Here is a 27,358-nt window from a genome sequence, read left to right on the forward strand (position 1 = left end):
GTTTGCTGGCCACATAACGGTTAAGGATCTGCTCCAGGAATTTCTCCTGTGTTTCCTTCAGTTCCCTCCCCTTTTTCTCTTGGAATCCCACAAAAAATCTAAACACATTCACTGGAGGAATCGCAGACTAAACTCCAAGAGGAATCTTGTACCGACTTTTCGAACCCTCTAAGCAGAATACCCTCTTCGAATGAGTGTAATCAGTTCCGTACCTTTTAACCCTTATGTGGCCGACAGGGTACCCGGATACCCAGCGCCCATTTAAAAAGCACGGTGTAGAAAAAAGCAAAAATTTTGTCGGACACATAACGGTTAATTCCGCCCTATGTTGCTTATCCTTTGACAGATACGCGTATTTCGACTACCACTTGTAAGTCCTCAGTGGATAACTGACAATGAGGAAGATTACAAGTGGTAGTCGAAATACGCGTATCTGTCAAAGGATAAGCAACATAAGGCGGAATTAAAAGGTACGAGACTGATTACACTCATTCCAAGAGGAATCCCTGAAGGAAGTTCTAAATCCTGGTGAATTCTCTGAATTCCTGGAGGAACCTCGGAAGAAATTCCTAGAAGCATACTGGAAGGAAACCTAGAGAAACCCTGGAGGAATCTAGAAAGGAGTTTCTGGCGGATTCTGGCAGAAATCCGAATGGGAACTTCTGGGGGAATCTTGGATGAAATTACTGGACGAGTCCTGAAAGAATGCCGGTAGAAACTCCGACAATAATCCAGAAGTAATCCTAGTGGAAATTTCTGAAAAGAATTCAGATTGAATTCCAGGTTGAGTTATAGAATCAATTGATTTATCTTCGGGGATATGGTTATCCGGAAAACGTGATAGGCGTAATATATAATATCGACTTACTTGGTATCGGACTCCACAGCCATGAATCCAGAATAGTCCCGGAACAGCTCCCTTCGTGCATGTTCTGATTCTGCTGCTGCTGATGTTGCTGAGGACTTGCCCCCGATCCGGACGACTTCTTCACTGGCCCCTCTTCTACCTCCAAAACCTGGCAGCCCGGGCAGCAACAGTTGGACGTCGCACTGCAAACTCCCTTGCAGCAGGTGCAATTTAGCACCTGCTGGCCACAGTAGTATTTCCCATCCGGCCGAGCATAGGCCACATCCCCATGGGCGTTAACCGACGTCTGCGGCCGGCAAGTGACCACCTCCTCATCCTGCACCAAGTGGTTCCACAAATTGGCCAAATCTTCCGAACATCGCAGAGCCGTTCCGACATCCGCCTTCACCCACTTGTTGTCCAGATACGGAAGCGACCGGAAGTGCAAGTCGGTACCGATGGACGATCCAAAACCACTCATAGCCAAACTTCCGCACTCACCCGTCAATGAGAAACAACTTCACACTAATCCACTCGCCCCAAACACTGCGCTTTTGTTATTTTTACTGGTTATGCCTTGCACTACTTTATTTTCTCTGATGCCTTCCTCCCAGACACGACGATAATGAACAAACTGTGTGGTGCACGATTGGAATATGGATGATGGAGGGCAGCTGCAGGAGGAAACACTCAGATTTTCTCCCCCACTCTCTGTATTATGAACCGAAGAAAAATGCACTTTTCCGGCTGGATTCCATCGTTTGCCGTACGAATCCACTTTCCGCAGGTGCAGAAGCACGCGGGCTTCCGTTTGCGACGCGACACAGTCCGAATCGGGGCACTTTTCCGGGTTAATTTTCACTTTTTCACAACTGGTTGAAAGTTTTTTCGTCTCCCGTTTCCTTTCGCAATTTTCCAAATTTTCCACCTTTGACATCGCGGGCAGAGACGTGTGGATTCCGTGGATTCGGTGGGGGCAATTTGACAGTTGCCGGCAAACGAGGGGCTTCTGTTGTGGTGATTTGCCGATCAGCTGATTGACTTTTTATCGTTTTGAGTTTGAAGTGGCCGTTAGGGGTGGAAAAACGAGCGTACTTTATGATAAGGGCGGATGTTCACTGGAACAAACAAATTTATTTTATTGACAGTCACCTTCTCCTGGTTTTTACTTATGCCTTTCGAGAAAAATCAGAATATGGCGATTTGATTAGGTCCTAAGTAACAAAATTGCAAAACATGAGTTGTCGATTGCAACAGAAACTTCTTAAGTTACTCTTATTTAGTAAAACAAGGCTGCATCCATTTATTACGTAACGCCAAAATCGACATTTTTTACTTCTTCTCCCCCTCCGTAACGCTTTTTTTTGTATGAAAATCCTAATTTTTTTGTATGGATCGTAACGCTTGGCCACACTCCCCCCTCCCCCTAGAGTGTTACATAATTTATGGACGGCGTACAATGTTTTTCGTTTAGCTTTGAGCAAATAAATATAGGCAAAAGCAAAAAAAAAGTTATATGGCGTATGTACCGAATAATCGCGGTGTTTTATTTTATTACTTATACGTCCTTATCTAGGTGCTGCGAATAGAAACGGTTTTATTTTTCAAGCTAGCTAACACACACCAACACACTCCCGGCACACAGCTTGTAAACACGCACGAGCGCTCAATTTTCTTGCAAACACCACTCTCAGCGCGGTTGTCAAACACGCCGTCGCGACGCTGTTCGGAAATGGTAAACATGATCAATCCACCATTATTCCAATTTTGTTCTCGTCTTCAAAGTTTATTATTTTCCATTCGCGATGGAAATTTTGATGGATAGTTGTTACAAAATTAGCTAAAATAGGTTCAAAACAATGTTTATCCTTCTCCTCGCCTTCCAATGGATTGACAGTGGCAAATGGAGATATCGTAACAACAGTTTTGGTTATATCCGCAGCATCTAGATAACAATACTCTTCAATCAAGCACGCAGGTTAAAAAAGGTGTAACATAACCTCTATCTTCAATGTTTGGCTCCCAATGTTTGGCTCCCGCATAGAGAGCATATTGAGTCAGTCCGCGACACTCAGGTCCTTATGAAGGAGCCATAAATCACTTCCATGGTAACGAAAGTCGAATGTTTTCAGTAAATTAACGCGTTTATTGTGAAAAAATCTTGATTACGTTTTTCTAGATTGAGTTTAAATATGGGCGAAGGTAACATGAGCGAGTTCTCTTCATCGATTCTCTCTTCTTCAAATTAAAATGACAAGATGCAAGTATGGTTGCACTTTTAGGTCATAAATCACTAGGTTGCGATGCAAACTAGCGTCTAGGTGTAAAAAGGTTTGATTGAATTTGCATCTTGTCACTTCAGGCCAAACATGTCTAAAGTTCCTATCTGCAGAAGAGAGGATCTCTTTGGTTTCCCTCTCCTTCGTTAATATATCAGTTGTTTATTTGTATTTGGATTGTCTCCTTGCATTGAACGATGGTCAAAACAAATGTCTTTTAATTTGTACTGCAAAAATAGTTGAAAAGTATACCATTACATTGCAATAATTGAAAGAGAAAGTGAACAAAGAGAGCCTCTCAAATGCAGATAGGACCTATTGAAATGTTTGACCTGACTTTAATTTGCAGAAGAGAGAGTCGATGGAGAGAACTCTCTCATGTTACTTTCGCCCTTATTTGAACTCAATCTAGAATTGTTTACGATATTATCACAATCGGTGCATTTGTTTGAAAAAGAAAGAGTTGATGAAGAAGTGATCAAGCTCTCAGCCAAATAACCTTAAGATTTCCATAAGGCTCAACAGGGCTCAACTTATGAAACGGCCTTCAAATCATTTATAATGATTCGGATGAATTTCATAAGATCGCTCTATGACGTAAAGACGTTTCACAGCTTGGCTTTTATTTATGCTTAGCAACATAGTATTCTTAAGCGTTGGTAGTCGTGTGGATATAACATGGGCTCGGTGATCTCGACGTTCATGGATCGAATCCAGCCTGCATTATTTAAAGATTTTTTTTTTTTTTGCTTTTTTCATCAATCAATTTTCATAAGGTTTTCTTTTGGCATCCATAAGCTTTAGTTATAGCAAAAAATCATAAGGTATTTCGATGAATTTCGCTAGTTTTTTTCGTTGAGTGAGTGCCCTAATAAACCTAAACAATAAACGGACCGTAATGTAGACGGTTCAACAATACCGCATACTGTTCGAACTGTATCCCGAATGGGTGGTTAAGCAAATCTTATGGTTATCGTTTATGCGGGTGACGCTCTTTAAGCTCAATCTTACGCTCCTGGTGATTTTCGTCGCATTGAAAAGTTAGGCAGCAGGATGAAGCACACCCCTGCGTGTGTCAATGCCGCTTTGATCGTTTTTTACCGATTTCGACCGAGAGCCGCTGCCGGCTGCACGATTTGTTTTTGTTTTTCAACTGTCATTTTCTGCGTATTCCTCTTTGCGCCTTTTTTCTTTGCAGATTCCATCGTTTTTCAAGCGAGACCTCGAACTTGAACGCGTACGATGTAAATACCAGAGCACCAAAAGTGAAAAATCGATATTATTCTTCTCGCGAGGTGCGAAAATGTCTTCGGAAAGTGTTAACGCGTTGATTGGCGAGCTGGTGCAGACGTTGGCTCGCGATACGAGTGGTAAGACTTCCGAAACGGCGCTAAAACGGTGCAAATCCGTAGCATTTGGGATTTTGCTGGGGAAGCGTTCGGCCGTCGGAAATGGCGATAGTGCGCTGGAACGGCGGCTCATTGAGGAGGAACCGATCGAAATGCTGCACTGTCAGCTGTTCCACATGCAGCTAAGAGCGCGGTACAGGTTCCAGAAGCGCCGCTGTGAGCGGTTCCAGTTGCTACTGGACGAGTTGGAGATGGACGGAGCAAGTGCACGGAAGGAGTTGTTGGAGCGGAAGGAAGTCTTGCAGTTTATGCTGATGCTTAGGGACTCGGTTCCTGATGGTTGGGATCGAGGCGAAGAGGTGAGTTTGTCGTCTTCAGTATTTCTCCAAACTCCAGAGCATGAACCAGACATGAATTTCTTTCTTTTACATTATTACAGATCGGTTCCCTCCCGGGAGACATGATGCCATCGACGCAGCTGGGTCCGTATCCGATCTTTCAACCGGAGGACTTCCGTGCGGAACCGCCCAGTATCGACAGCGGCCAAAGAGGGGGAAAGTCTTCCAATCCGTACTGTTTGAAGCCTGCCCGGATGGTCTTTTCGGAGAATATATGCAACTTGTTGGAGAAGACGGATGAAAGAGCTTCCAAGAAGGGACCAAATTTGCCACCCCAGGTTGAAACGAGCTATTTTAGCGACCCGATGGCGGAGCTGGACGGCTATCAAGGGCCGTTTCGGTACAATATGATGAAGGGAGTGGATCTGGAAGACGATGAGCAGTTGCTGACCAGTTTTGAGATCATTCCGGTTGAGGGTGAACCGAGGAAGGTGTCGGCATCAGCGGGATCAGCAGTGCCGGTCAGTGTTCCTAGGGAGCAGATCTTCAATTTCAATTGGGAAAACTTGGGAAATAGACTCGTTCCGGTGGAACGTCCGTTTGCGTCCGAGTGTGACTCGGTTCTGCGTTTGAAATCGCTAAAAACGACGCGCTTCCAGAAGCTGGATGAAATTCGGATAGTACGGAATGAGGACTTCCTGCATGACGTCAAGTTCCTGATTACCGGATTCAGTTCCCGGTGCTTCGAGTACGATGGAGACAATCGATTTCGGATGGTGGGGAATTTCACGGTCGATGGGGTTTCTCCGGTAACGATCCGAGCTGTGGTGGACCAGTTTCTAGAGCTGGGAACCTGCTTCCGACGGTTGCACAAGATGACTAAGAAGAATCCCTACAACTATGCAATGATTCTGGATGGATTCGTGTTCAAAGCGTTTTGCGACTGCGTAGAACGGATCCTGAGTTGCTTCCGGGTCGTGGTCACCTGTTACGATGGGAAGTCGTTGCTGCAGTTGCAGCGGAAAACGGACCCGATGAGGAAGCAAATCTTAGCGTTGGCCAAATTCTGCGGGATACATCCCAATCGTAAGTTTTTATTCTTGACCATAATTATCTTCAATCCAACAATTTCTTATATTCTAGACGAAAGCGATAAGGACTTCCCCACCGGATCGGTTTTCCTGGATCACCTCTACAAGGAGATCATTCACATCACCAGCTCGGATATTTCGACCTTCCTCCTGCACATCCTGAAGCACTGTTGCAACGCGTATTTCCTACTGTTTCAGCAGTGGCTTTTCGGTGGTCAGCTGGGTGATTCCAGCGGAGAGTTGTTCATCTACTTTGTGGATCACTACCGGCCCAGGACGAAACACTTTTTCGACAAGGCTTTCCTGATTCGACGCCAGGCGGTGCCGGGGTTCCTGAAGGGGTTCGAGGAGGATATATTGCTATGCGGGAAGTACACCATGCTGCTGAAGGCGTTCCGGAAATCGGTGAGTATCTGTCGGAATTAGAGAACGAATTAGTAGTTTTTATAAGCATTGCCATTGCCAATCCCAGTAATTGGTGTACCAGTAGGTTATGGGCCCAAAGAGTTCGAATATTCAAGAATAGTTTTTCAAAACTCAAGGAAAAGTCCTTCAAATTTCAAAAATGTTAAGAAAAAATCTACAAGTTCGCTTTAAGATATGGTTAACCCACCAGAATTCAGATAAGGCAGAGTAGGAGATGCTAGCTAACAGAATCGGATCCACGCAAAGCATGGTCATGGTCCTGGAAAATTCCAGAATGTAGTGCGGACTGAAACAGTGTTCAGTCGAGTCTGGCACAAAAAGCTGGACCAGATATTGCAGCAATCTGAAGACACATATTTACTGTCAGTAAATCGGGTGACAAGAGCGGGTTTGGAAAGTAGATTCGTTGACATCAGGTTATGGGCCTAGAAGCATGTTTCATAGTATGTGTCGACCTGGAGAAGGATCTGTTGCAAAGGCCACGGAGCCGCAGTACGTGTTCCATAAAAGGATGTATCGGCTACAATGGAAGACATGTTCCATGGGAACGACAGGCGATACGGGTCAATTGGATGATTTCTGGCTGATTAGAGGACGTTGAGAGCTAGATGGTAGAAGGATGAACGTTGGTGGAGAGCGCCAAAAGCATGCTTACGATGCCGAACTGTGAAAGCGATTCTGAGCAGAAGCAGGGACAAGGGCGTCCCACGTCGGTATTCTGACAAAACGTCTACCCGCTACCTCCGAGGATAAGTTCATAGTTAAGCGTTCTGATCTGTCGCACCTACTCGATTTTGAAAATCAGGGATTGAACATGTGTCTTCCCAACTTCTGCATTTATGCGAAGCGAGTGGCGATGACGAGCCACAGACAGTTCCAAGAAGCGAATTCATGCACACCCTAAAACTCATCGATTATTACAAGTTTTATTTTTGTGTTAAATGTGCTATTTTAACTTGTAAATATTACCCTAGAATTAATGCACATTTATAGGGCTCTGGCAGAATAGAGGCCGGCAATCCTATTTCGATTGCCAACATTCAGGCCATTTCGGGCCGTGGTTAAGTACTAGAGATGTAAACCTTTTCCTGGCACAGACTTCAAGTTATAGAGCTCTAGTGATGAAACCCGAATCGGGGTGCCCCTCAGGATTAGAAATTCCTAGACAAAACTCAGCTACGAAAGCAACTAATACTGTGAACGAAAGGCAACCTGCCAGAGAAAATACGATTACAGGATTGACTGATGGACCCACATCAATACATGAAACCTCGTCATCCTGTCATCGGAAATTGTTATCCACTGGATAACAGGGCAAAATTTATGTTCTGTGTTGTGTTTGTCCAAGTGTGATGTCCCAATTTATTACGCATTTGTAAGGCTCCACTACAAGATGTCATATTTTAATGTGCATTTGTAGTGCTTCATTTTTTTTCGTAATACGATCTGCCACAAGGAAGGAAAGTATTCCACTGCAAGTGAGTGTATAAGGTGACGGATCTACCGAAGGGTACAAGGATTGTCTCGTGATCAAAGGATACTCTCAAGTCAAGGGCGTCGACTTTGAAGAGACGTATTCGCCCGTGATCCTGTATGCTACCATCCGCTAATTGATGTCGTTAGCCGCTAGTTTTGGCCTGAAGATTTACCAGATGGATGCAGTAATCACGCTTCTGAAGTTTAACTGTGAGAGGAAGCTATTTACATGCAGCAGCCGGAGGGTTTCGTCCGTTTCGTCAACTCTAGATGTCCGTGAAGCGTGTGCTTGTTAAAGAAAATGTTATGCGGACTGAAACAAGCCAGCAAAATTTGGAACTACACTCAGAATAATCCAAACGTCATTGCCACGTGAAAAATCACGTAAACCACTGAAAATGAACTTTCCCTTCAGTTCACCTGACGAAGGTAACCGTTACCGGTCGCTAAATATATATCCTATAGGATCTTGATGAAGAACTGAAGTGGTTTCAACTGAAACGATCATAGTTGTTTGACACGTGTGTCTCCGACTGTATTGAGAGTGATACGATCCTGATTGTGGCCTTGTATGTCAACGAGCTTCTGATAATCTCAAACAGCTAGCAGTGGATGAACGAATTGAAGAAACAACTTGTAGCGGAAGGTTTTGAGCAAAGAAAACGATTGGCCTCAAAGTCATCGAATTTCGAGTGACGTGGCAAAAAAACAACGTGTGCTTGGACCAAGAGCACTATCTTCAACAACAAGAACGTTTCCGCCAAGGTTTCCGCTTGGAAGACTATTGTCCAGTAGCGAATCCGCCGAACCTCAATCAATCTGACGAAGCAGATAAGCCCTTGCACCGCAGAAGAACGAAGGCAGGTGCAGAACGTTCCGTCCCGTGAGTTAGTAAGAGGTCTCCACTTCCTGGCGCGGTCAGAAAATTGGTTCGCCAGTCCTGTATCCATCCACGAAAAGCGCATTGAATAGCCCGCATAGCGCATTTTGCGGTATTTGCAGGGATTGCAAGATCTGAAGCTTATCTATAGAAAGCAAGCAGATGGATATTTCATCAAATTCATTGGTAATGAGAAAGAGATGAGAGATGAAAGATGAGTGAGGTTCAAGGGCGTAGCCAGCTTTTTGATCAGGGAGGGGCGAACACCCTTAGAAAATTTATATCTATTAGTTTTTATAACCAAACGTAACACGATAAAAATGAATATAATGACATTACATTTTAAAGGTATCTATTTGATCCTTCAGCAGTCACGCTGCTGTATTGTGTACGATGCGTTGAAATAAGCTCGCCTGTTCTACATTAATTAGCGAAGTGCTGGTAGTGCTGGCCAATTTCTGGACAATCGAGGATCGAGGAGCTCATATTTTTTTTTGGGTAATATCTACCTACCAAACTTTAGTAAAAAAATAGCTGGAGTGTTTTGGAAATGATGAACTTTTTTTTAGGACTAACCTGGACTAACCCAGGATTGTCTTCATGATTTCCTTCATAATTTTATTAAAGGTTTTTCACAATGTCTTCCATGACAAATTGGAGTTCTTTCAACCAGTTCTTCCACGCTTTTCAGTAATCTTGAAGTCCTAAATCGGTATTCCTCTATTATTGAACCTTCAATGGTATTGTTTGGATGCACTTGTCAAAATTTTCCCAAAGATAGTTTTATACGTTGAATATATTCATCTCAGACAGAGAATAATTCCATAGAAATGTCAATTGACGTATTCCCGGAAGAATCTTCAGAAGAATTCTTGAAAGTATTTTCGTAAAAGCCTTGAAACTATTACCGGAGAAAACCCTCTAGGTATTCCTCTAAGAATTCCTGAAGAGAATCCCCGAAGAAGTTCTTGAAGAATTTCCTGAAAGTATTTCCGGAGAACTTTCAAATAATAAAATCCTTGGGAAATATCGTTGAATTGTCTAGATGAAATTCCTGGTGCATCCCCAAAATTAATTCCGGGAAGAATCACTAGGAGAATTTCAAAAAAGTCTTTCTTGGATGAATTCCCGAAGCATTCCATCGAGAAATGCCTAAAAAAATTCTGGAAAAAAAATATTGTAAGAATTTCTGATATAATCCCTGAGTAAACTGCCGAAGAAACTGCTGGTGGGATTCCCGAAAAAATCCCTGGAATCCTAGGATAAGTCCTAAAGCAATCGCTGGAGGAAACCCTTTCGAAATTCCAGGGAGAATTGTTGAAGGAATCCATTGACATTTTTTTGGTAGAATTCCTGAAGAACTTTCAAAAGAAACACTCAAAAAATCACTGAAAAAACTCCTAGAGGAAACTCTAGAGGAGTTCCTGAAGAAATCCATAAATATGTAAATGAAACTTTTCTTGGAGAAAAAAAAAAGAATCTCAGGATATATTCCAGACAGAATCGCAGGACGAATCTCTGAAGGAATTCATTTGCAGGAGCTGCAGGGAGCATTCTTGAGCAAATCTGTGGATGAGCTCTAGAAAATTGTGATTTCTTGGAGAAGTTCCTGCCACCTGTTCGCATCACTCTCAAATCATCTTAAAGAATTCCAATACTAATCGCTGGAGCAGTTGCTCTAGAAATCCTTGAAGTAATTTAAAAAAGTCTTCAGACATTCCTACATAATTTTTCGATGAATCCCTGAAAAAGATGATGGAAGGGTTTCTGAAATATCTGAGCGAATCCCTGGATAAATTTTTGAAGAGACCTCGAGAGGAACTTCTGAAGAAATCACAAGAGAAATTCCCGGAGCAATCCTTGGAGGAATTCCTGCAGTAATCCCTGGAGGAGTCCTTGAAGGAATACAAGAAGGGATTCCTGAAGGAATTTCTGAAAAAATCCCTGAAGGAAATACTGGAGAAATCTATAAAGGAATCCCTGGAGTACCCCCGAAGGAACCCCTAGAGGAATCCCTGGAGGAAGTCCTGGAAGAATCCCTAGATGAATTCCCAATGAAATTCCGGGAGAAATCCTTGGAGGAGTTTCTGAAGGAATCCTTAAAGGAATACCAAGAGAAATTTCTGGATAAATTCTTGGAGGAATTCCTGGTGAAATCCCTAAAGCAATTCCTGGAGAAATACCTGGTGCAATCCCTGAAAGAATTCCTTTAGGAATCTCTGATTGAATTCCCGAAGAAATTCTGGGAAGCATCCGTGAAGGTGTTTCTGAAGAAATCACTTGAGAAATTTCTAAAGTAATTTCTGGATAAATTCTTGGAGGAAGTTCTGCAGGAATCCCTGAAGCAATTCCTGGAGGAATCACTGGAGGGATTCCTGTATAAATTCCGGGAGGAATTCCTGGAGAAATTCTTGGAGGAATCCGTGAATCAATTTTCGGAAGAACTTATCGCGAAATGCCTGGAGGGCCTGGAGGAATGTCTGGAAGCTTGCCTGGAGAAATGCTTGGAGGGATTCTTACAGAAACTCCCAGAGGAATTTCAAGAAAAATCCTTGGAGGAATCTCTAGAGGAATCCTTGGGGGATTTCTTGGAGGAATCCCTGGAGGAGAAATTCTTGGATGAATTTCTGGAGGAATTACTGCAAGATTTCCAGGAAAAAATCTTGGAGGGCTTCCAGGAGAGAATTTGTAAAGGCATCCCTGCAGGATTTTCTGGGGAAACTCATGGAGGGATTGCTGTAGAAATTTCTGAAGGAACTGCCATGAGGATTGTCTGGAGATATTTCTGCAGGAATTCTTGGAGAAGTTCCTGGAGAAAATGCTGAAGGAATTGTTGTAAAATTTTGTGGGGGAATACGTAAGGAAATTCTTGGAGGAGTTCTTCCTGGAGGAATGCCTAGAGGTACTCCTGAAGGAATGCCTAGGGGAATTCCCGTAGGAACGCGTGTAGGTAGCTCTGGAGAAATGGCTGGAGGAATTCTTTAATAAATTCTGGGGTGTACTCTAGGGGTAATATCTGCAGGAATCACTAGAGAAAGCCCTGGAGGAATTTCGGGACGAAAGCCTGGAGAATTTCATGGGGAAATCCCTAAAGGATTTTCTAGAGTAATTCCTAAAGGAATCTCTGAAGGAATGCCTGGAGGAAGCCTTGTAGCAATTCCAAGAAAAATTCCTTATTTATTTCATGAATTTTAACCCTCGAGTAGTCGCGTCTTTGACTACCTGCAGCGACGCCGCGCTCACGCTGTGTACCACAAGCGTGCATTTTTCATGGTGCGTTTACTTAGTACACGACGCGACCGCTCCCGGGTTAACATTATGGCAGTTCATCACACTGAAGGAACTCCTGATGATATGCCTGTTAGAACTTCTTGAGGAACGTCAGGAGAAATCCCTGTAGGGCTCCATGCAAAAATTCTCGGAGGACGCCCTGGAGGATATTTTGGAGGAATTCCTAGGGGAATCTATGCAGGAATTTCTGGATGAATCCTTGGAGGAAGAACTGAAGAAATCGCAGAAGGAATTCTTGGACAATTCCTGAAGGAATCCTAACAAGAGTTTGTTGAGGAACTTCTGGGGGAATTCCTGAATGAATATCCGAAGGCATCCCCGGAGGATTTCTTGGGAAAATTCCTGGAGAAATCGCTGTAGCAATTTCTTTTGGAATGCAGTAAGGTATACCTGGAGGAATTCCTGAAGGAATTCTTGTAGGAATCCTTGGAGGATCCCCTGGATGCGTTCCTAGAGGAAATCCTGGAGGAATACCTAAAGGTATTCCTGAAAGAATTACTGAAGAAATTGCTTAACCCTCTTCGTGTGTTAGGGTCATTATGACCCCTAAACGTGCACTAGGTCAGCGAGGTGCGCGCAAGCTAATGCACGAAGAAGGTTAATGGATTGTTGTTGGAAGTTTTGAAGAAATTCTTGATGTAATTTCTGGAGAAGTCTATGGGGGAAACCCTGGATGAAATCTTGAGGGAATGCTTTGAGGAATTCCTCCTGGAGGAATTCCGACATAAATACCTTGAGGAATTCCTGGACGAATCCCTAAAGGGACTCCTGGAGGAAAACCTGGAGAAATTCCTGTAGGAATACCTGAATGAAATTCTGGAGAAATCTCTGGTGGAATCCCTGGACGAATTCATGGAGGAATTCTTCAATTAATTCTGGGACGTATTCCTGGGGGAGCTCCGGCAGGCATCACTGAAGAATGCCTTGGAGGAAACCATAGAGGAATCCCTGGGTAAATCTTCGGCGGAATGCCTGAAGGAATGCTTGGAAGAATCCCTGGAGAAATTTCTGGACAAAATCTTCTGAAGAATCCCTCAAGAAATTCATGAAATAATACCTGGATAAATGCCTAGACCCTAGAGGATTCCCTAGAGTAATTACTTAGGGAATCTCTGTAGGAGGAACCCCTAGAGAAATTCCTGGAGACATGCCTGTAAAAACTCCTGGAGAAATCTCTAAAACAATTCTTGGAGGGATCCTTGCAGGAATTCCTGGAGGAATACTTTCAGAAATTCCCGGAAGATTTTTTTGAATTATCTTCGGAGCAATTCCTGAAAGAATTTCTGAAGGAATCCCGAGAAGGATGCCTGGAGGAAACCCAGGAGGTATTCCTAAAGGAATCCTAGGCGGATTTTCTGAAAAAAAAAACAAATTCAGAAGGATGTACTGACGAAATTCATTGGAAAAATCCTGAAGGAATCCGCAGAAGAGTTCGTGGAAATAATCCCTGAAGTTGTTCCTAAAAGAATCCTAGAACAATTTTCGAGTAAATCCCTGAAGATTTTATGAAGAAACCCTAGGAAGAATCCCTAAAGCAATCCCATGAGGAATTTCTTAGGAAATTCCAGGAGAGCTTTCTAATCGAATTCCTAGAAGAATTTCTGTATGAATCTGAAAAAATCTCCCAAAAATTTTTTTGTATTTATCAAATTTTGACGGATTTTCTGGGATATTTTTTTAACAATTTCTGGTGGAATTTTTTAAGAGAATTTGTGGAAAAAATCAACCAGATATACTTCGAATAATTCCAGATAGAATTATTGGAGCAATCTCTAGCGGAACTCTTATGGAGAAAAACTTAAAAAATCTCTAAAGGAGTACCTGCAGAAATCTGGATAAAAGAAATAAATGAATGCCGGGCGAAAATCCTGAAGGAATCCTCAAAAAAAAAAAAAATAATAACACTGGAACAATCACTCTAAAGATATGCAGAAGAAATGCCCGAAGGAATTTCTGGTAACGTTCCTAGAGAAATTCTTGAATGAATCTCTTGCAGAGTCTACGATGAAATCACGGTTGGAAGCTATGGGAAAATTTCTGGAGAAATTCTCTGATGCATCCTTACTCTCGTTTGTTGGGTGAAGATCACTGCGTCCAGATTTTAGAACTATTGTGATATACCCTTTTGCTGTGAGGTACGCAAGTTATCTCAGTAACATATTTGTCACTGAGATACCTTGGTATCGACTGAACTCAAGACCATCTATTATTGATGAATAGAGATCCTGAGTTACAGTATGTGACTCCCCCATTCTGGCGAGACTAGCTTTATGAAGCCAACCACGTCCTTGGGAGATAAGATCCATATGTCAGCAGGCCCTAAAAAGGGCTTGCTGAGAACTTTGAACCTACGTTGAGTGAGTGCACTGCAATAGCAGAGGATGTGTTCTGATGTTTCCCTCTCCTCGTCACAGAAGCGGCAATTTGAGGTTTGGATTGCTCCGATCTTTTGTAGATGGTATCTGCAGGGGCAGTGTCCAGTTATTAGACCGGTGTAGATGTTGAGATCCCTTTGTTGATGCATCCTTGCAAAAGTGTCTGCGTTTATGGGAGAAAGCTCTGAAACGGTCACTATGGGAACCCTGCAAGTCGTTCACGAAGGAGAAATTCCCGGAGAAGTCCCTTGAGGAGTTCCTGAAGAAGCTCCTGCTGAAATACCTGGAGGAATTTATGAAGAAATCCCAGGCACAGACAAACAGAAATTTCCATCGACCACTTTTTTAACGATAATTTTGAATCTTCATAGTTGTAGCTTTCACAACCAGAGGCGCGCGCATCGCTTTTCTTTGCGTTTGACATTTCACACTAGCGCCTTCTGTTGACGATATTGCACAACTCAGTGTAGCGTGAAACATTTCCACCAGGTGATAATAGTGTGAGCTGGGCGATGGATATTCACGAAAATTGTTCTAGGTGTTACGTCTGTTTGTCTGTGTCCCAGGTTTTTTAGCGCTTTTGCTTAAATTGAATACTAGAGAAAATCCATTAATTTTGAGTTACTACATTCTATAGCAGCATGAGGTCCTAGAGAGTCTTTCTGTTTCCTGCCGGAACCGGTTCCGGCATATCCGGAAAATATATCGAAGGGGTGCTCTTAGAGAAGTAATTGACGAAATTTTATGTGGGTTTCGAGGAAAACAAGTTTGATAATTTTGAATAAAATCCTAAATTATTAGAATACTTTATTTCTTGAGATAACTATTTCTGGAACTCTGAATTATTAATAATCTCGATTGGGCTCAAATTTCAAGAAAAAATCTGCCGGCCAGGGGGGGGGGCACACCCTCCCATGCCCCCTCTGGCTACGCCCATGGAGAGGTTGATAATGAGAGATGAAAGGTGAAAGATGCGAGAGGGATGTGAGACATGAGAGATGGGAGATGAAAGATGATGGATGAGAAATGAGAGTTGAGAGATGGAAGTAGAGTGATAAGAGATGAGGGATAAGAGATAAGATATGAGATATGAGAGATGAAAGGTTAAAGATGAGAGATGAGGGGTGAGAGATAAGAGATATGAGAGATGAGATATGAGATATGAAATATGAGAGCCAGGGTGAAGAAATCGGCCCTAAGAGCTTAGTGCAACGAACGAAAGTTGACTGTATTGTCTCTTTGTTTGCTTTATAGACTACCGTGCAAATATATAGTAGTTTGAAATGTGTGTTCACACGTCAATCATCAAGGAAGTAGCGAGTAAACAAACGAATTATTCTATGCACCATCCTAAAATGTGTAACCGACGCTGAAAGTTTTAGCTGCGAAACGAATCAATTAGCCTGTTCACACACAGTATATGCTGTCAAATTTCTTTTGTCTTTTACTTTGCGCCGTGTTTTGGTGCTAACCTGCTCACTCTCATGGGAAATTTGACATTTCTGCACTGCCGTGAATCGCAAGTCAGTCCCATCTGCATTTTGGGCAATATTGAGCTAATGGCAGTTTTCGATCTTTCTTCGGAGGATCTTTCAGCTGCGTGAATAAAAATATATAGTTTGTTCAGTAAAATCGAAAAACAACACCAAGTTAGATTGTCCCATAATGAAAAGTAATCGCAAGTCAGTCCCATTACGAACTTGAGTACCCTGCAGTGCAAAACCCAACACTGTTTCAGCCACTTTTATATTTTTCGCAGTTACGTTTTCATGTTTGAAACAATTTGTGAAAGTTTCACGATGATCGCAGAAGTGTTCAATTTATGGCGATTTTTTGAAATTTTACATAGAAATCGAATTTAAAAACTTCAGAGTCCATTTTCTCAATGCCTACTTTTTACATATGGGACTGACTTGCGATTCACGGCAGTACAGGGGATCGAATACGGTGCAACAGAAACAATAAGACATTCTCGCGCCAACGTTCAAAGCAGCAACATCGGAAAGTGAAAGCTGGTCTTGTTTGAGCTTGTTTCGCGAAGACGCGGTTTTTTGGTTGAAGGAATTTGATATTTCTCGATTGGAAGTGAAGGATTAGTTTATGGTGTAAATAGTTAATTTAAGTTTCGAGTTAAGTTTTTTTTTAAGTTCCATTAATTTTATATTATCCTTAAATTCGGTAATCTGAGAGAAAAAAAAAACAGTTTTATTGTATTTTTAGAGGTAAGTGGTGAGTGTTGCCACCTTTTTTCCGGTTTTCATCTGTGATTTTGGTCAAAAAAATCTTTTTCATCTGTAGGAAATTTCAGAAAATCTTAGTAAAAATCTGTGATCGGTTAATGTCTCCAAAATCGAATATTTTCAAACAATTTGTTTAAAAAAACGGAAAAAAATGTTCTTAGAATAACGTTGACCAAAACACTCCCAGGTTGCATCTGAAGATCATCAGAAACCACAAGAACGTCGAAAAAATGCGCCTGAGGCTTGGCCTAGACCATCCAACTAGAAGATTTAATTTCTATTATTTAAATTTGAGTACCTGAAAATTATAATAGAGCTTTTTTCACGAAAGTCATTGTCATAGTTTTCAAAATCTTAAAAATCTTTGATCTGTGATCACAGATATCTGTAGGCGAAAATGGGAAAAAATCTGTGTAATTCTAGGTAAATCTGTGTATGTGGCATCACTGAGTGGTGTAAATATAGGTTAGGTTTGGTGGATGAGCGCTGATGAAAACGAGTTTCTGGGATTTGAGGACCAAAATGGCGTAAGTCTGGACTCTTTCCCAGGTAAATCTGATGTAGCAACGCGAAGATGTGGAATAAGGAGAAAGTTGGAGGAAATTATTGAAAATCAAAAGTTAAAAATATACAGAATCGACACAGGAACAGAAATGGTACACAAAAAAGAAATGGCCGGAAAGAAACAGATGGAAAAAATGAATGTGAATGAAAATCAAGGAATCGAACTGGAAATGAATCATGGAATCGGGGAGGAAAAGAAAAGGAACACGAAAAAGGACCCAAAAACGAACAAATACTCAACCAGAGACAACTGGATTAAGAACACAACGAACACGGTTTTCTTTTTGGAAAGAATCAATCAAGCTGACAAACCCATGCATGCCATGGAAGTCGCGAATATGCTGCACAATATCGGAATAAAAAACTACGAGGAACTGAAATTCGCAGGACAGGGACGTTACAGGCACAGACAAACAGACGTAACACCTTGAACGATTTTCATGGAAATCCATCGCCCAGTTCACACTACCATCACCTGGTGGGAAAGTTGCACGAACCACTGTGGTGTGCAATATCGTCAACAGAAGGCGCTGGTGTGAAACGTCAAACGCATAGAAAAACGATGCGCGCGCCTCTGGTTGTGAAGGCCACAACTAGGAAAATTTAAAATGATCGTTAAAAGCGTTGTCGATGGAAATTTTACGTCTGTTTGTCTGTGTTACAGGGTTAGTTTCAATCGACCAAAAAAGGCGGAAGATTTGATTAACTCCAGGCTCCTAACGGAGGAATTCAAATACAGGGTGTATGTGCCGAACATGTTGAAGGAATCAGTAGGTGTGGTCAGGAACGTAGCTCCCTCCTTATCGGAGGAAGAAATACTGAACAACATTCAAACAGCAGGGAAGAAGAAGGTGGTGAAGGTCGAAAGAATAAGCAGAATGAGGGATGGGGTATTGATTCCGACGTACTCAATCAAGATATTCGTAGAAGGACAGGAACTTCCAGAAAGTGTCGCGATTTACGGAGTTTGCGAGATGGTGGAGGCTTACATCTTCCCCATCAAAATGTGTAAGAAGTGTTGGCGTTACGGACATAGAGTTAATGCTTGTAAGAGTGCGAAGGGCCGCTGTGAAAACTGCGGTTCTGAACAAGATGGACAGGGACAGGATTGCGTAAACCCTTGCATAAACCCGACAAACTGCATTCAATGCAAACAGACACACAAGGTAACAGACAGGAATTGTCCGGAAAGGATTCGACAGGACAAAGTTCGATATGTTATGGCAAACGAACGACTCCCATTCATGGAGGCATCCAACAAATTCCCCAAATCGAATCTGGCACAACACAGACTGGACTCACACAGCAACAACGCAAGGCAGAACACTCGACCACAAATATCACAAACAGGAACAGTTAAGAAACCAGGAAACCAACTTAAGCAACCTCCAATAGAACAGACAAACTTTTCCAACATCATCAGCAAAATAACAGCCATTCAAAAATCCATTCTCAAACACGCAGAAAAGTCCAGAAATGGTAAAGACACAATTGACACCGACATTTTGCTAATTAACATAAGCGATCAGATCAAATCAATAATTGAAGCGGAAGTTGCAGCAGGAACCTCTACACGGACTAGTTCAGTATGGCCAGTTTCAGGAATCTAAAGTTTGTACAACACAACATTACCAGTATCCGTCCTTCAGACACCCGTAAAGCACTCAAAAACTTCCTTTCCATTAATAATATTATTATTATTATTATATATTATAATATAATTATAAGAATAATGCAGCCTCACTTAGATTACGGCCTTATTATTTCAGCAGATACATCCAAAACTTCCTTTTCAAAACTCGAAACCACTCAGCATCTATACATCAGAACCGCAATGAGATATTTAACCTTCGCGTACCCAACGCACAGTGGGAAAAATCGACCCAAAAAACGGATCTTTTAACGCCGCTGGTTTCGGTACGTGAAGTTGATTATTTCTGACGTAAAAAAGTACGAGAAATCGAATGGTGCTAAATTCATTCACCGCACGGCACGGGAAGTGGTCCATTTTGCCCATTTTGCCATTTTTTCATACAAAAATAGAATTAAAATGTACTTTCAAACTAACACGACTGTAGATCATTGAAAATAGCTGCAGGTGTAATTAGAGGTTAATAGAAATCATAAACATATATGAATGATTCTTTTAAATGCTTATGTTGCCCCATATGCCCCAACAACTGCTGGAAATTGTGAATTTTACATGATTATGAATGGATCTTTAAGGTTACTGATTTGATTTTCTTTTCTTTTGCATAAACAAGAAGCGCTAGATCTGTTATCACCAGAATCATCTTCAGTAGTTGTCCAATTTGCCTCATTTTGCTCTACTATCATAGAAAAATGAGATTTAAAATGCATTTATAAGAAACACATACTGTAATGGAACGTTGAAATTATTTTTAGTTGCAATATAAAGCTAACAGCTATCATGCGCACAAATGAAAGATATTTTCCCTATTTTGCCCTACATGCCCCTAACACTGCTGGATGATAACACTTTTTCTATTATTTTGTAATGTCACTAGTTGCAATCCATGAAATCCTAGATCATTTTTTATATATACAAATACGGTTTATCGATAAGGTTTAGAATCATTCACGGGAGAGTACAAATAGCTGTCCATTTTACCCCAATTTGCCCTGATTTGTTGTCGCCTCATGAATGAATTGATTTCCCCCATTTGCTTATGTCCAAACTGATGGACTTTTGTTACTGAAACTAATGTAATCGAAAGCACAGTTAAAACATATGACTTTGGTGGGGAATACAGGGTATAATAAGCATTAACCCTAATCTTAATCTGTGGCCCTTATGCCTAAATATGCACACAACTGATTAAATGGGGCATCTTAAATATATATAATTTGCTTTGAGACGCCCCATTTAATCAGTTTAGCGCATATTTTATAAAATGCTTATTATGCCCTTAGTTCCCCATCAAAAGCTGAAATTATAGAAAAATTCATATATATGTCTTTTTGATAAGATTGATTTCAGTACCAATGCTAATAAGGGAAATTAATTTATTCATTACTTGAAAAAAAAATCAGGACAAATTGGGGTAAAATAGACAGCTATATATATACCATTCCGAGAATGATTGTAATATTAATCGATAAACCGCATTTGTATATATCAAAAATGATCCAGGGCTTCGTGTTTTGCATCCAGCGACATTACATAATCATACAAAATATGTTATTATCCAGCAGTTTTAGGGGCATGTAGGATAAAATAGGGAAAATATCTTTCATATATACGCATGATAACTGTTAGCTTCTAATTGCACCTAAAACTAATTTGAACGTTCCATAGCAGTATTTGTTTTTTATATAAACATAAAAATCTCATTTTTTCATGAATATGGGGCAAAATGGGGCAATTTGGACAACTCCCGAAGCTTATTCTGGTGATAACAGATCTTCCGCTTTGTGTTTATGCCAAACAAATCAACTTTAAGTCAGTAACATTAAAAAATCCATTCATAATTAGGAAAAATTGTGAATATCCGACAGTTGTTGGGGAATATAGGGCAAAATAAGCATTTAAAAGGATCTTTAATGTAATCTTATGATTCCTATAAACTTCTAATTATACCTGCAGCTATTTTCAATGATCTACAGTCGTGTTAGTTGTTTGAAGGTACATTTTAATTTTCTTTTTGTATGAAAAAAGGGCAAAATGGGGCAAAATGGACCACTTCCCGTGCCGTGCGGTGAATGAATTTAGCACCATTAGATTTCTAGTACTTTTTTACGTCAGAAATGGTCAACTTCACGGACCGAAACCAGCGGCGTTAAAAGATCCGTTTTTTGGGTCGATTTTTCCTACTGTGCAACGTCTATTTCGGATGATTTTCGAATCTTGAATCAGCTATGAAAAAGGCATTTCCCAACCGATTTTTTTGAAGTCAATTGCATTCGCTCCAGGTTTGTCCAAATTGTCAAGGACTACCATACGGGACCGGTTCACCCATCCGTTCCGGAGTTATTCCAGATTCCGTTGGGGTCATGACCGGCCGGAAAATGACACATGAAAGCTTTTTACTTTGAATCTATAGTTATTTTGGAAATTTGCACATATTATACGCCAGGAATACAGAAACTATATAACTGCAAGGAACCATTGACTTGAAATGACACAATCAAGCAGTCTCATGAACCGGAAATGTCCCAGGTGCCCCCAGGGATGTGCCAAAAGTGGCCATTCCAGCAACATTGTCAGAATCATTCACGCGGCACCTCGAACTTCATGATTTGTCGAAACATGATGGAAAATAGTCCTTCCACGCTCCTAAGAACCCTCGGGAACAGCCTAGCCATACCCGGAATGTTCCGGGTGCCCCCAGGGATGTGACAAAAGTGGCCATTTCCATAATATTATCAAAATCAACCGTGCGACACCACAAACTTCATGATTTGTTGAAACCCTTCTAGGCCCTTATGGCCACTTGGGACCGGTCTGGCCATACCCGGAATGTTCCGGATGCCCTCAGGGAAGTGGTCATTTCTCAAACATTGTGAAAACCAGCCGTGTGACACCTCAAACTTCATGATTTGTCGAAACATGAAGGATAATAGTCCTTTTAGGCTCCCATGACCCCTTAGAGTGGTTCTGGCCACACCCGAAATATTCCGGATGTCCCCAGGAGAGTGGCCAAATTGGCCATTTCCGCAACGTTGGTCAAATCAATCGTGCGGTACCTCAAACTTCATGATTTGTCAAAACGTGAAGGAAAATAGTCCTTCTAAGCTCTTATGATCCCTCGGGAACGACCTGGCCATTCCCGGAATGTTCCGGGTGCCCCAGGGATGTGACAAAAGTGGCCATTTCCACATTGTTATCAAAATCAGCCGTGTGACACCTCAAACTTCATGATTTGTTGAATCACAAAGGAAAACAGTCCTTCTAGGCCCTTATGGTCCCTTGGAATCGGTCTGGCCATATAGACGTTGGGTACGCGAAGGTTAAAGTCAACACCGAATCATGTCATTCTAGCGGAAACAGGAGAATTACCACTGAAAGATAGAGCAGAATATTTAGCATTAAAAGAAATTTCAAAAAATATTTATCACAACAGTAGCCCAATAATTCAATTTTTAAATAGGTTTATACACTCAAATGAACCGCAAAAACACAGTTCTTATTTAGAAAAAAACAGCCAACATTAATAACTTCCATTTACTACAGTTAGCTATACCAATTCCTAACGATCCTGCAAACAATCTCATAGTTAAATCAGAAATTGCAAACTTAACGAAAAATAATATTTCTACTAGTACACAAAAACAGATGGTTCTAGATTTGCTTAGATCGCAGCACTCAGACAAATACCTTATTTATACCGACGGTTCCAAGATCAATGATAGAACAGGGTACGGTGTATACGACAGTCAGGAAAAAAATTCATATAGCGGTAGACTAAAAACTCAGTTTACGATTATGAACGCGGAATTAGCAGCCATCCTAAAAGCCATAGAACACATAATAGAAAAGAATATAGAATATCCGGTCATTTTAACTGATTCAAAAAGTGCAACAGAATTACTAAAACAGAAAGAGACTACCGAAAACTACTTAATAAACGAAATTAATTACAGAATGAATCTTTACAATTAAACAATAATTATTCAATGGATACCTGGACATATTGGACTGTTAGGGGACGATAGAGTGGACCTGATAGCTAAATTAGGAAATAATATGAATCAAGTAGCAGAATTGAAATTAACGAAAAGCGACCTACTACTGAACATCAAAAAATAAACATACTGTATATGGAATCAAAGGTGCAAGACCATTTCACAAGAAAAAGGAAAATATCATTTCCAGATTTCTCAAAACATAAATCACAAACCCTGGTTTGAAAACGTAAATTTAGCAACAGACCTTACTATCATTTTATCTAGAATTAGAACGGGACACACAGCAACCAAAGACAGATTATATTCTTGGAAACTCGTCAATTCAGACAAATGCGAAAATTTCGCACCACACCACCGAAAACCTGACATACATTTTGCACCACTGCCCTAGATTTCACTTAAATAGACAAAAATATCCTATTTTAACAAACCATTCTGATATCGCACCCATCCTTGCTGAAAATAAAACTGAAAATGTCAAACAGATTGCCGAATTTTTGAGAGAAATTAAAGTTAATGTTTGAAACATTTTTAAAACCGTAAACAAAAATAAACTTAAATAAGCTTTTGCCCAGAACAATCCCGGTACTGAAAATCAGAGCTTTATCAAATTTCACTCTCATAATCGTTTCGTAAATAAATGGCATTACTGTCAAATGCAAAACAAGACTTGGCTGAAATGGACCGATAGGTCTGCGCCAAAGCGAGAAAGAAAGAAAGAAAGAAACAATAAGAGATAAGATTTCAGAGATGATAAATGAGAGGTATGAGATTAGAGATAAAAGATAAGCACGCAAGCAATCAGCACGCCAAAAATCAGCAAAGTTTACTGATTACCAGCAAAAATATTTTGCAGTGTGCACTACGTTAACGAGCTGTTCCCAACGTGATTAAAAAGAAAGGTTAAATTTTTGTTCTCTGCTCTGGTCTACTGTTTCGTTAACGCATTATGGGTGATGCTCCTTGCACCCTATTGAACGCGTATCATCTTATTATATCTTATCTTGGACACCTTCTTATCTGGGCCCATAACCTATCAAAATCAAATCACTATGTTACATACAGGCGACCATGTACAAAACACCCATCGGACGAATAAATTTAATGTTCCACTCTCTTTGTTTCCCCTCCCACAGCACCCCATCTTCTCGCTGAAGATCCCCAAGCTGGAGGTGTGCCTGTCCTACCCGGCCGTCGATCGCCTGAAAGCCCGCTGGCTTCACTATGTGGCCAAGGCGCGCAACGTTTGCGGCCCGTCGCTCTCGGTTCGGGAGCTGTACGAACGCAAGGAACGCGACCGGGAGGAGTTCCTACGCCAGGTGGAGGCCAACTTCCGGCGCAGCATGGACCAGTGGCGCCAGGATCAGGACGCCGAAGCGCTCGAGCTCCGTCGCAAGAAGGAACGCCAGATGGAGGAACTGCTGGAGCAGTTGAACGAGATTCGGGAGAGCAAACTGGCGGCCAAGAGGCAGGAGGTTGAGCTGGATCAAAGGTATCAGCAAGAGGGTCTGGAGTTTGAGAACAGAAGGTTGATGGCGGAGAACTTGGAGCGGGAGAAGGCCGTGGAGGGGTATAGGGAGTTAAATCGGATGATGGATGAGAAGGTGGAGAGGGCGGAGAGAGAGGTGGAGAGATTGAAGGTTCAATTGTCGGGTGTTGGATCTGGTGGGGACAGTAGCGATTTTGAGTCTTGCGTGGGAAGCGTAACGGAGGATGATGCGGGGTCAGTGTATGAGGATGCGCAGAAGAGTCCGGTAAGTGACAAAAGTGAAGATCGAACGGTGTTGGAGAATGTTAAGGAGATTACGGAGAGCGATGTGGTGAATAGCAATGATGTGATCAGTGAGAGTGAGCAGAACAGGAAGCGAATTTTGGGGTCGAATTTGGGCGAGTACTTGGCGGAAGATCACGCGAATGCGAATGTGGAGGCGATCAAAGAGACGGCAGCGGGTGGTCTACGGCAGTTGACCGAAGCGCAGCGAAACAAGAGGAAAATCATGACGGAAGAGTTTGGTTTGCGAGGAGAGGAAACAGCGGTTGGAGTGGATGTCAACAGTAATCAAACAGAGGAACGTCATCGGAATCGACAGCGGATATTGATAAGCGATTACACAAGTCGAGCGGAGGAGGACAAGGTGAAAGCGAGTGGTGAACTGACGGAATTGCAGAAGAATCGTATCAAGATAATGAGCCAGGAGTACAACGTGGTGGTTGATGATCATGATCGTGGCTCTAAAAAAGACAGGAAACCTGAGATGTTTCTGAATTTGGAAACGGATCGTGCGAAGAATCGACGTCGGATTTTAGAGTGTGAGTTCAACATTGTGACGGGAGCGCAGAATTTCGTGGATACGCCCATGTCGGTGGATAGCGATACGATCAGCGAGGATATCCAGGTGCCGATGATCGTGATCAACGATGTTCCACAGGACGTGAACGCAAATCCGATCGTAGGAGATGATGGAAGATTAAAGTTGGATACGACGGCAGCGCAAGAGAAGTTTAACGAGAGTCGATTTGGCGTTCCGGACACTGCGACATTGGAGCAGGTAACTCCGGACAGTGGATTGATTTCCGCGGGATTGCAAGCGAAGCAAGGTTTCGAGTTTCCTTTGGTGCGGGAGGGTAGCTCAGATTTGGAAACAAGATCGGTGACGAGTTACGAGGATGATGAAATCTACCGGGAGTTTGTCGAGGCAATGGAGAAACGTAACTTGAATCTCTGCGAGCTGCCAAGCATGACGGATGATCTCAGTAGTGTGACGGAGGTTAAGGAAGCGGGTTCTGAACTGCGGAGCCTTGATGTTCTGACGGTGACGAGATTCCTGCAGAGTTCGTTGGTCATTCCTTTGAAGGCGCACATGGAAGTGGTGAACAGTGAGATTCTGAAGATGTGCTTGAACGATCTGGACATCCTGGGTCACTTCGAGAGTCTGAGGAATTATTTCCTGTTGATGGATGGAGAGTTCTCCTGCTATGTCTGCGACAACATTTTCAAGATATTGGAGGAAGTCAGAAGTCCCGATGAGCTGTTGAATTACCAGACTCTTCATACGATCTTGGACTCGGCTTTGTGTTCCAGTGCTGCCGGAGCGGACAAAAACGCAGATAGGTTATCGTTTAACGTGGAGTTGATTCCCGAACGCTTCGATCTCTACCACCCGAACGTAGTCAGCATGCTGAATCTGAGCTATCGAGTGGAGTGGCCGCTGAACCTGATTCTGAATCCGGAAACTATCGAACAATACACCAACATCTTCAAATATCTGGTCAAGGTTCGAAGAGTCAGCTTCGTACTTGGAAAGTCGTTCCAACTCCTCAGGGAAGCACACAAACAGTTCGGAAAACAGATGTTACTCTCCCCGCAGTACAGCCGGGTTCAGCTGATCTCGCACAAGTTGTCCCATCTGGTGAACGCCTTGAAGAACTACATCACGAGCAGTGCTCTACTGGCATCCTGGGAAACTTTTCGCAAGGATCTGGAATCAGCTGAATCTATGGAAGATCTCTATCGTAAGCATACCAGCTACATCAAAAGGATTCTGTTTCTTTGTTTGCTGAACAAGCGAAGTGTTGAGTTTTACAACAATGTGGAGGATATCTTCAAGGTCGTTCTGCGGTTCTACAAGCACCTGAAGTCGAAACCGTGGCGACCACAAGACAAATCAAACCCCAGCTCAGTCTACGTGCACCCGAAATACGTCCAGATGTTGGACGACGAAAGCGACTTCGAGAAACTGATCAAGTTCACGATCTACTTGGGAAACAAGATGTACGATCATGGCTACCAGAAGGAGATCTACGAGTTTATCAGCGTGATCAACATCAACGGTTACTATGGGCCCGTGGAGGGGCAGTAATTGTCTTGTCTGCCGGTGTGTCCGCATGTGCATGACACACATCAAGTTCCTTAGCTTCCTGCTGATCGGTAAGTGATGCTCTCTAATCTGTATTGATCTTTTCGCTCCTACTCGAATCGAGTGCTTTCCGATAAGATAAACAGTGGCACTAATTGAATCCACCTATGTTTATAGTAAATACCATTGTTGTTACATACTGATAGCGATAAGCAAAGTTGTTATACCACCGACGAACCGACGTGACAGTGGTGATTCAAAAGTGTCCCCCCCAAATTTAACGGTCGACCACCGAAGCGAGCGATCGCTTCTGTCAAATCAGCGCAGACGCGAACCGTTTCCTATATGAACACACGGGGGTTCGGTGTCGAGCTATCAAATCATCGCGAGCCGTTATAGAGGTGGCGATAGTGTTTGGCTATTTTTCATCATGGCGTCGCGGACAACAAATTTGAATTTATTTGTTCTAGCTGTCACGTCGGTTCGTCGGTGGTTATACTATAAAAAGGCACTCTACTGAAACTTTCTCACCGGCAATTTGATCCATATCGCGCCCGTTGATGTGATAGGGACAGTAAGCTCCCTTCCAGCCAGCGCACTGATCGTTCAATGTACCTTTATCATTAATCAAAGAAAACAGGAAAAAATCCGCTCGTTCCAAGATATGTATACACACTTGAATGTAGGCATCTATTA

General features: G+C 42.1%; 2 protein-coding genes across 2 annotated transcripts in view; one reads left to right on the forward strand and one right to left on the reverse strand.

The window, feature by feature from the left end:
- The window catches only part of LOC109622224 (probable E3 ubiquitin-protein ligase HERC2), a 27,172-nt gene extending 25,382 nt beyond the window's left edge, over positions 1-1,790 (reverse strand). The window contains exon 1 of the mRNA XM_062855494.1: positions 838-1,790. Within this exon, the coding sequence (XP_062711478.1) occupies positions 838-1,328 (491 nt within the window). The 5' untranslated portion in view covers positions 1,329-1,790. The remainder of the gene's footprint in view (positions 1-837) is intronic.
- Positions 1,791-4,303: 2,513 nt separating this feature from the next.
- Positions 4,304-26,885, forward strand: LOC109622220 (gamma-tubulin complex component 6). The gene is made up of 4 exons (XM_020076459.3): positions 4,304-4,834; positions 4,915-5,899; positions 5,957-6,309; positions 23,942-26,885. The coding sequence occupies exons 1-4, from the start codon at positions 4,430-4,432 to the stop codon at positions 26,663-26,665; spliced, it is 4,467 nt and encodes a 1,488-aa protein (XP_019932018.3). The 5' UTR covers positions 4,304-4,429; the 3' UTR covers positions 26,666-26,885.
- Positions 26,886-27,358: the final 473 nt, after the last annotated feature.

Source organism: Aedes albopictus, chromosome 3 (assembly GCF_035046485.1).
Source record: "Aedes albopictus strain Foshan chromosome 3, AalbF5, whole genome shotgun sequence".
In the NCBI taxonomy this organism is placed as follows: domain Eukaryota; kingdom Metazoa; phylum Arthropoda; class Insecta; order Diptera; family Culicidae; genus Aedes; species Aedes albopictus.